The sequence below is a fragment of the Pteropus vampyrus genome, unplaced genomic scaffold, assembly GCF_000151845.1.
Source record: "Pteropus vampyrus isolate Shadow unplaced genomic scaffold, Pvam_2.0 Scaffold8, whole genome shotgun sequence".
Classification (NCBI taxonomy): domain Eukaryota; kingdom Metazoa; phylum Chordata; class Mammalia; order Chiroptera; family Pteropodidae; genus Pteropus; species Pteropus vampyrus.
This window is the reverse complement of record NW_011888789.1, coordinates 2,974,416-2,984,851: the sequence shown is the minus strand read 5'-3', so window position 1 is coordinate 2,984,851 and position 10,436 is coordinate 2,974,416. Positions and strand designations below refer to the sequence as shown.

At 34.1% G+C, this 10,436-nt stretch overlaps 2 protein-coding genes across 2 annotated transcripts in view; one reads left to right on the top strand and one right to left on the bottom strand.

Moving 5' to 3' along the window:
• Positions 1-1,008, top strand: part of WDR17 (WD repeat domain 17) — a 93,097-nt gene extending 92,089 nt beyond the window's left edge. Inside the window, exon 29 of the mRNA XM_023519981.1 lies at positions 505-1,008. Coding sequence (XP_023375749.1) covers positions 505-703 — 199 coding nt within the window. The 3' untranslated portion in view covers positions 704-1,008. The remainder of the gene's footprint in view (positions 1-504) is intronic.
• Positions 1,009-5,081: 4,073 nt separating this feature from the next.
• Positions 5,082-10,027, bottom strand: SPATA4 (spermatogenesis associated 4). Its single transcript, XM_011373146.1, has 6 exons — positions 9,810-10,027; positions 9,237-9,366; positions 8,740-8,858; positions 8,414-8,634; positions 8,069-8,185; positions 5,082-5,206 (listed from the first exon to the last, which is right to left on the bottom strand). The coding sequence occupies exons 1-6, from the start codon at positions 10,025-10,027 to the stop codon at positions 5,082-5,084; spliced, it is 930 nt and encodes a 309-aa protein (XP_011371448.1).
• Between the last annotated feature and the right edge of the window lie 409 nt (positions 10,028-10,436).

The following is a 10,436-nucleotide window of genomic DNA, read 5'->3' as shown; positions in this document are numbered from 1 at the left end:
TTTTCCTTCTAAGAGCTGGGAAATATAGTTTGAAAAGTTTTTTGGTTTTTGGTTTTCTTTTTGCATTAGGTTCTTCAAAACTACCCTTGACATACAAAATAACTGATGAAACTAAATTATAAATATAACAGTAAATCACATGCTTGCTGTGATTTTAAATTACATAGACACATATACAGCAGTGTCTTTTTTATCTTTTGGAGAGTAGATTCAGTTTCTTAAATAATTTTCCCCAGTGAATGATAAAAATAGTAAAGTATATTTAAGTCTATTACTAAACATATATGAATTTATGCATTATTAACTTTGTAGTAATCAATAGATTAACAATACCTGTTATCATTGATAGCACTACTGTATTTAAGAATTCAACTTATAAAATTAAATTATATTTTGAAAGACATCAGAGTGTAACATTAAGATATTTTAAAATGTGGCAGTTCAAAAAAATCTAATTTTTCTCATATTTTCAAATTTTCTATCAGCATTGGTTTTTTATTACAGTGATTGTTTCTGGAAGTTTAAAAACATGATGCAAATTTATAATATCATCTTCTCTTTCCTCAACTCTCACTGTGTGCAGGGCCCTGTATATTTCCTTGAAGATGGGAAATCCACTATCTCATTGAATGATGCTTTGATGTGGGCAAAGGTGAATCCATTCTCACCTTTAGGGACTGGAATACGACTCAACCCATTTTGATAGAGGTTTTTCTCCATGCTTAATTGTTTTTTTAAAAATACCTTTTGTGGGTTAGTATTAACTTTAGCTTTGTTGTCCAAGAGCCAAAGGTTGGGAGGAGGAGGGGGTGGGGAATGACGGTTGGCTTTGTTCATTAATTTCAAAAAATAAAATATTTATATATTTTTCAGGAAAAATAGATGTCTCCTTTATAAAATAGTCGTATTTGGAAAGATGGTAATATTTAAATTATAAAGGAGTAAATAATGTAAAATAACATATAAAACTTTTACAAAGCATAAAAGATACCCAAATATTATATTGTTGAAACATTGAAACGTATAAAATAGTACAACGCTTAGAAAAGTACTTGACATACAGTAAGTACTTAATATTTGAATGACCGAATATCTCAAAATGTTGAACTGGAAGGTATATACGACTGATCGAGTTAACACTTATATTGTCCTCTATTTAATGTATAGTAAACCACTAGTATTAACTCATATTTAATGAAAATTTTCAGTTATAAGTTTAATATATATCAATAAATGGATACATAGTCAAAATACTTTTGAGTTTTATTTTTTAAAAATAAAACATTACTAAGGTTTCTATCTGAAATTCAAACATCCAATTATAAAGAAATAGGTTAAAATGAGCATAAATACATTGGGGTTGAAAATGCAAAATGCAGTCAAATCTGTATGAGAATTTGTATCTGATGATAATTGACTATTTTAAATGATATTTGTTATGTAAAGACATTTGATTAATGCACTTAATATTTTCATAATCTCTAATAGTTTTTATTAACTCTAACTCATCATTTATTTGATAAAAACTGTTTGAAATAAATTTCTGTAAGTAGATATTAGTTGAAATTTTGGGTATATTATGCAAATTCAAGTTTTAAAAATATTTATTAAAAGAGTAAAACTATTAAAAAAGCCTGAGGCATGACTACAAGTATTTTAATTATCCTAGAATTCTGACTTTGAAATTTATGAAATTAATGCATACTAGGAAGAATAGTACTTTGATACTCAAGTTGTTTTATAGGATTTATAATATAGATGTTTTTGTCTAACTAAAGAGTAAGCTCATATAACTAGAATAATTATGGTTTTTATTACCTTTAAACTTGTTGTATGTAAAATATTTTAAAATTTTTCTTAAACAGGCTTCTTAAAACAGAAACCAATATACATTATGTACCTATCTATCACATTCACCACTTCTAACTCCTCAAGAAGATATAGGCTTAAATTCCATTTTATAAAATAATAATTAATATTATAGAAGAGAATATATGTAACTCAGAGATGCAGTGGGTCATATAAAATGTGTCTAAGAATTTTTTTAACCCTTAGTGATATGTGTAACCCAAATACTTTTAGGTGGGGAGGATTATTAATTGGCATATATGTACTAAAATTTTCTTACTTAAAAATGGCAGTCTAAATACTACTATCATTCTCTTTATTTTGTCTTAAATAGATTAAGAAGTCTGTCTTATGTGCTTTAAATAATTCAAAAAATATGAGTTTAAATTATATATAAATAATTGTTACCTTCTGTATTTTTAATGGATGCAGGAAAATAAAATATTTTTATGTATAAAATGTGAAAAAATCATGACTCTAGCACATGAAGACAACAGAGAGTAACCCAGTTGTTGTCTGAAATCTAAATCTGATTGATTCAAGTGCAACTCTGTTATTCTTTGCCATCTATGATATCGTATATCTTAATTTTAACTGTTAATTTTTTGTAGAATTATGTCATTTGACTATGCCAATCTGTATATATTGTGCCTTAATATGAAAAATGAAGCATTTTTTAAAATGTATAAAAGTATTTTTCATTATTAGATTTCATATGCATGAAATAATATGAAGTTATTTTATTAACTGAAGATGTCCATATAACCAGGAATGCAGACAAATTATATTTTGCAAGTTTAAATCTGCCTTTATGAAAGAGGTCTCATTAGACAATGATTTACAAGCATTGGAAAAATATTTTGCCATAAAAATTACCAGCTGGTGAACAAAATTGCAATATCAAAATCAGCTACATCTCGTAAAAATTTATGATGATTATGTCAATCAAAATTAATGAAATATATATATGTATTTCCACAAAGTCATCCAGATGTGTTCAGGAACATGGTTGCATTAGAGCAATGACTCCATTTTGTCCTTATAATAGGAAAATTAACACTTTTTTGGTTTTAAGTTAAAAGGTATTCTGAACATAGTAAAAAGCCTCACAAATTACTTGTAAAATTTGGGATTTCATATTAGTATACTAGTAATACAGAAGATATATTTATAGTCGATTCTTAGTAAATGTTTACTGTACCATATCTTTGAAACATTTGTACCTAAGTAATTGAAAAAAGTACTTTCATGCTGAATTTAAATACCGTATGACTGTGCTATAATATGGCATGTAGTTGTCTAGATTTTCATGTATTTTTGTACGTCAGATCCCCTAAATTTTAATAAATACCGCAATTAAAGCCAGATATGACATAGCAGATATTACTTAGCAGTTAACTGCTAAGATAAGTGTCTGTCTTGTCCTTAAAACTACCATTGAGAGAACACTATTTCCCAATAAATGCTGGGTCGGTGTCATCAAAGGTGTGAAGTGCTGAGCTGCCCATCTGGATTATTACCCTACTTGGAAACCTAGAAAAGTCACTTCATTGGGTGGTTCAGGGGGAAGATTCTCCATTTGTGAGAAACAATGACTACACTAAACCCCAAAATTATAAAAGAGAAATAAGGCTTACTAGTGAATAAAAACAGTATCACAGAGGCTTCCATTCCCATGATAAGCATTTTGCCAACTGATTGAAAAGGTTTTTCTTCCTATAGGGGCTGCTGTAGCTCCTAGAAAAGTTCATTGCTTCCTCCTGACAGAGATCCTTGGTGAAGAGAATGGCCTTCGTGTGGTTTGCCTGTAGTGCTAGCTTCTGTTGACACAACGCATCCTCTGGGAAGTTCTTGAAATTACCTACTTTGACCAGACATGCTACCTTCATTTATTTATTTACTATGGAATGAAGCTTATAGACCATTTCATATTTTTCACAGTTCTCCATAGATCCCACAGGAGTCTAGGATATTTAACATCGTCCAAGAGGGATTAGCTTTTTCAGGAGATTGAACACAGAGTCAAGAGAATAAACATATTATTTGACTGTCTACTCAAATCTAATCCTTTTCTCAGGATCTTTTCCCAAGCTGAGCTTCAGAAGACTTGTTTCTAAAAGACGCTTTCCTAAGGAACTGTATTTTATGGGTTAAAAATTATTCCCATAATTTTATATTTGTTTGTCCTATTAGAATGCAAGGCAGCAGGTCAATAACCGATAGCTGGTTAAGATATTCATTTGAAATAAATTCTTAACCTCAGATAAAACCAGATTCTAAATACATTTCTAAGAAGTCATCTATTTCACCAGGGCTCTCTTTAATTTCGTTTACTATATGAGCTACGCAAAAATTAAACAAGAATGTCTCTGGATGTAGAAATTCTAATAAAACTGCCTAAGCCTTCAAAGATGCAGAAAAACTGATAGTTTAGCTGGAAATTGACAAATATGTCATAGGATTCACTGTTAGCAATAGTCATCTTGGAATTCAAAGGAAACAGTGAGATGGCATAAAAACATGAGTTATTCTAGTTGAAGAAAATTTTCCAAATATGAATATAAAATTACCGAAAATATATGAAAGATAAGCAGTCTTTCAGGATATCAACCTGCTTTTGTTTCCCTTCAATAAAAATATGGGGCATGACAGCAACCAGTAGGAATTTTTTAATTGAATTAAATGGATCGCTAAACACTAAAACCAATTTCCAAGTAAAGCATGATTTTCCTTCTCCACAACTCAATATCAATGGGAAGGACACCTATTTTTAAAAACTGGTTTAAATAAGGCTATTTATGATGGTGGGCAAGATTTTCTATGGGCCAATGTATAATAATAATCATTCAGAACAAATTTGTATTAATTAGTGTGATATGTAAATATGTAGTATCAGGCAAATTAGTAGCTCTTTTCATTACTAATGAGGAAAACATTACAAAGTAGATTCACCACTCCTACAAAGTTTATGAGAAAGAACTCATCATGGTGAAATAACTATACCTTTAAAATTATTTTTGCTCCTCCTGTACTAATTAATTTGATTTCGTAGTTTCAACATTACCTGGCACAGGTGTTTTAAATAAATAGTTGTTGACTGGAAATGAAAAAAACATGTTCTTCAATGCAATTATGGATAAGAAACCACTTTAATTTACTTATTATTGAAATATATCCCAAACTAGGTGATTCTATCCCTTTAGTATAAGGCAAGAGATGGTGGCATCACTTCTTCAAAGCCTGGTGCTTTTCAAGGTCACTTTTCCATCTTTGAGAGGTTTTGTAGCAGATTCAAAAGGTGTTCCAGCTTGTTTCACAGGAATTGTTTTAAGTGAATTGCCACCATTACCTGTATTTGCTGGAATATTTAAATAAAATTAAAATCAATGTGTGGTTATTAAATATTTATACAACCATCAATGTTTCCAGTACATCAAACAAATGCACAATGATTGGCAACAGGTTGAGCACAGGTTAATCGAAAGCCTGGTAAACAGAATATTTAAAGCACACATTATAGTAGTCATAAATAAATCCGAATGTCACCCACCTCCAAGTCATCAGCAGTGACTAAAAATAACCAGGGCTTATTTTGGAGCATCTGATACTGAATATGACTCAACTATTTTTAAATGTTGCTTCAGAAAGCAGCTGAGGCAACCGTGCTACAATTTTAATAGTGCTTAGATTTGGCACATACACATAATTCATACGTCAGTTTCTGGAACTCTGATGTACTGAAGCATGCATGCTGGCCACCCAGGCCCGTTAAGTCACTCATTTCTAAAGTGAGGGGCTAGTGGCAACTAAGAAATCTATATTCTCTTGGGCTGCTATTTTGCTAACACTAGATTTAGGTAAACTGAGGAATTTAAGTGTAAAAAAAAAGAAAAAAACAAAGATAACCTGTATTACAACTAAGTTTCACCACCTCATTTGATAATTAGAAGCTTTTCAGATGAACAGCCTGTGTTTCCGTGCTATTAAGTGCAATCTTAGATGGTAAAACAGGGTTCATTTCCTACTGTCTGATGCCTTTGGCTCTTTCCCTTCTGTTAACTCTGATGTTCACTTACCTTAACTAATTACTCTTTTATCGGGAATAACTGAAATGGAATCCCATTAACAAATTTGGGAGGGAAAGTAACTTAAAGCTTAGCAAAATAGTCCTCATCTGTGTAATTGCCAAAGTCAAATTCACAGCATTTATTCCTGTTATGCACAGATTGAGAGAATCCAAGTGTCTGGAACAGGATCGAGAGAAGTAAAAAGATAAAAGCATGTTCTTTCCCATCCTGATCCAGCGAAGACCCCCATAAGCTTGTCATCCATCTTGAAAAGGAGAGAAAAAGACCACTAAAGTTGAGATGGAATCGTAAAAGAGAATAGAGAACAAAATGGGAGATGTTATTTATAATAGCTGCATTATTAAAATTGTAAAAGCATAATCCATTCTACGTGGTTTGATCTGGAATGATGACAGCATATAGTTTTTCTAAAACTCATAAGTAAATCTTGAAAGTTTTTCGAAAAGATAACAAATGATAACAAATGAGGAATTCAAATATCAGTAGGCATCATTTTTATATACGGTGCTTTGCATCTGTTCCTCGCATAGGAAGGAAGCTCTGCTACTTCTACTTCTACCTTTACTTTATAGGTCCCAAAGCAAGTGGTCATATCAGTTAGTCTTAAGGTCCAGTTAGCCATAAAGGGAAAGAGGCAAGAAGGACCTGCAGTCTCTTCCCCAGGCCTCTCTGCCCATCACAACCCCCATTCCCCTGCCTCAGCCTTCTGCCTTGGCTTCAGCTCACCCCTGCTGGAACTTTCACTGCAGGTTGAAGGAGAGGAGATGTTCCAGGAATCTGAAGGTGAACCAATGGATACATTTTTTTTTAAAAGAGAAACACTGTTATTTGTTTCTGTTGGGTTCTATAATGCTGAATACTATGCCTCAGGCACATGATGAGTTCAAGAGGTTTTAATGGACTGGCTGAATGTCCAGATATTAAAAAGTGTGCTCTGAGGAACAGTAGTTCTACCAGTCCATTAGCAAAACAAAACTAAAATAATAGTGATGTGCGATCAAAGAGAGTTTGGAAAACACTTCATTCTGTGCCTCTCCTCTTTAATATTTATAATGCATATTAGCATATTAAAGGCTCTCTGAGAAGTCATAAGTTTTAAAAAAGGAATCTCTTGACATTGCTTTCTCAGACCTTATATAAACAAGGACCTTCCCCCCCCCCCCACAAAATCCCTGAACACATAAGGAAACATAGTCTGTAGCACAGGTCCACAAATATCTTTTATCAAGGGCCTGACAGTAAATACTTCAGGCTTTGTAGTAGGGTTTTTAGATTAAAAAAAAAAAAACAAGACATTCAGTTAAACTGAATTTCAGATACATAATGAAGAATGTTTAGTAAAAGTATGTCCTCAACATGTTCCTAAAGTTATCAGTTGTATTATGCTGTATTTTTATTCGCTAAATCTGGAACCCCACTTTGAGGGCTGTACAGTCTGTTTGGCAACTACTGGGCCCTGCTGTGGAGCTCAGAAGCAGCCACAGACAAGGTGTAAAACAAACAGGCATGGCTACATTCCAATACAACTTTATTTATGAACATGGAAACTTGAATTTCATCGTTTAAATGTGTCAGGAAATATTTTTCTTTTGACATGTTTTTTCAACCATTTAAAACTGTAATAACCATTCTTAATTTGTAGGCTACACAAAAACAAGTAGTAGAGACTGGCCCTATTGTTTGCCATGGTACAAATGCTTTCTGAATTAAGAGTATTTAAACAAGTGGCTTCTTGTAATACAACTGATTGGGAAGTTCAGGTATACAGTATCTGTATCTACTTTAGGATTGATTTATCATCCAACTGCTAGAGAATTGAGTTTTGAGCTGTCAGTGATATTAACCTATTTCACACTCACCTATTTAAGGATAAATTAGAACTGAAATGGCTCCTATAGTAGCAGGCAGGGACACCCCGGCTTGGGAATGTCCTCTGCTGTGACTGATAGTTAGCAGACCACATGTCCCCTCCACCTGTCAAAAAGCACAACATGCCAACCTGCCACACCATTTTAGACTAAATGCCTAGGCCAACATTTTAACTATTTTTCAAAATTTAGATGAACAAAGTAGAAAAAAAAATCCATTTTAACAGGTAAAAAAGTTAAAAATAAAATAACGAAAACACTTACATAAAACAGGAGCAAGTTTTTGCCTTGAAATCATTGATTTATATTTATATCCAGAGGCTTGGGCAGGATGATGATCAAGAGTAAATTCTCCCACTGTGGGTTTGACATCAAACCATTCTATAAAATATAAACACAAAAATTGTGTCTTAAAAATTTACTGTGGCCATTGACAAAGCACCATAATTTAGAAATTAAGCAAATTATTTAGACATTCATTTCATCATATTCCTAAGAGCGGTATGAACACAAAGGTTAACATCCCTCTCCCCACATTGTTCACATCTTTAATGCATGAAATAGTTGCTTTATAAAGAACTCAGTTGAGTATACCCAAGGAAAACTTACTTGGATTTAATTTTCTGCTTAATTTTCTTTGTAACATTTGTAAAAGGAAGAGGAAATCGGTTTTAAGTTCATTGCTGAGCAAGTTGGGATTACTTAATAATTCTGATAACCTAATGTTATCTTTAATAAACTTTGAAGCTGTAGACCTGGGAACCAGGGGCAAACGCATCTGGTAACTATAGTCTGTGAAATTCACGAGGTCATCCTGGATACTTTTAATTCTGGAAATAAAAAATAAAATAATGTTGACAAGCCGTGTTTTAGGAGTGAGGTTTATATTATCAAAAGTTTCATGTTGTATTACTAGGAGATTCCAAATAACTCACTCTCGATGTGTTAATAAGGTGTAAACCTCTTGTATCAGTATTTCAGGTACTCCGGTTTTACAGTGAATCGTTCCATGGATTAGTTCTTTAGGTAGTTTAATTTTTTTTTTGGCCAGGAACTTTAATAGTAGGAAAAAAGAAATAGTTTCATCATAAGTTCTATAAAAATCTCCAATTACTTTGAATTCATTTTAATCTCTTTTATCTCTCAACTATTTTTCTGATTTTTAACATGTTAATTTTTAAAAGATATTATTCAGCAAGAAAACCACTATACCCCACTCCAATTTGAAATGAGTATGCTCAGTTTTAATAGCTTACTCATGACATAACCTTTAATAACCTTTTCAATACAAGGAAACAAGCTGCCAACTCAGTAGCATTGTATCCTAGCACACAGTGACACACAGATATGTATAAAAATCAAAACATCAGGAGCGCACCTTTCAAAACCCAAACTTCTTAACAATTAAAAATGTCAATGACTGCTAATTTACCTTTTCCAACTGTGCCCAGTTATCCAACTTGACTTTTAAAGAAGTTCCATTTTCAAAGGATAACAAATTAAGGTCTCCGGGGTAATATATAGTAAATATTTCCGCTATCAGGAAGCCATTTGAAAAATCCCTGATCCATACAATAAGGAAATGAAATAAAATGTAGTTACTTATACAATTGATATTATTTTATAGTTAACACCAATCTAATAATACCGACAGCAAGTAACTTGTCCAGTGTTCCTGAAAAGGCTTTGACTATCTTAATATTTTAATGATAATTTAATAATAATAATTTAATAATAATAATAATAATAATGTAGTCATCAAAGCATTCCAGATTAGCTTAAGTATTGATTGAATGAGTGAATGAAATGTTTCAGCATACTGTTTTCAGGCTCAATCCCTAAAAGGGCAGATGTGTTTGTGGGTGTGGTGAATGGGAGGGAAAGGCCATCAGAGGCGTGAAGCGCCTGCGGGGCTGCGAAGAGGCTGCTGGAAAGAGGCAGGCACGGGTCAGGGTAGCTCAGTCCCCGCGCCCGCCAAAGCGGCCTTGACCAGCTTCTCCGGCACCTGTTGATGTTCCTGGGGAAGAAGCTGAGATCCAGGCCTTGGAGCCAGCGCAGGACAGACCGGGACAGGCGGGAGCTCTTCGGCGGATGCGGATAGACCAGACACTTCTTAGGCCTCCCTCTGACGGGAGCTGATGGCTGTGGCAAAATTGACGAAGACTTGGGTAGGGCTGCCGCCGGCACTGTCAGACAGTTTTCTTCTGGGCCGGCGGCAGCCATGGCGCTTTCTGGGTTTCTATGGCAGCACCAGTGGGGGAAGGGACCGGGGTCCGCGTTGGGGCGGGGCCTCGTGGGGGCGGGGCGTCAGCGCGGGCGCCGGCTTCGCTAGTCCCACAGTTTGGGGAACGAACGCTCCAGGATTGGGGACGCGATTCCTGGCCCCGTTGGGCGTGGTTTGGGGAGCCTAAACACTGGACAGAGCTTTCAACCTCAGCGTCAGTTGGCCTCACTAATTTAGAGTTCCCCCTATCCCCGCACCCCTTTGGAATTGTGATGTATGCCCAAATGAAGGCTTATCTTCAGTAAGGCATTTTTGAGGAGGGTGTGAAGCGGCTCCAGAGGACAAGGACAATTTTTGCTTGGAAATTGGAAATTGGTTTTTCCTCCTAAATGCCAATGAAAAATATCT

Bases quoted from the DNA above. Each gene is read 5' to 3' on its own strand.
- SPATA4 (XM_011373146.1), bottom strand. From the start codon at position 10,027: ATGGCTGCCGCCGGCCCAGAAGAAAACTGTCTGACAGTGCCGGCGGCA. The intron at 9,367-9,809 runs GTGCCGGAGAAG...TGTATGGATCAG, and splicing joins TTCCCCAGGAACATCAACAG to GGATTTTTCAAATGGCTTCC. The intron at 8,186-8,413 runs GTAAGTTTTCCT...TATATTTTATAG, and splicing joins AAGCAGAAAATTAAATCCAA to AATGGTTTGATGTCAAACCC.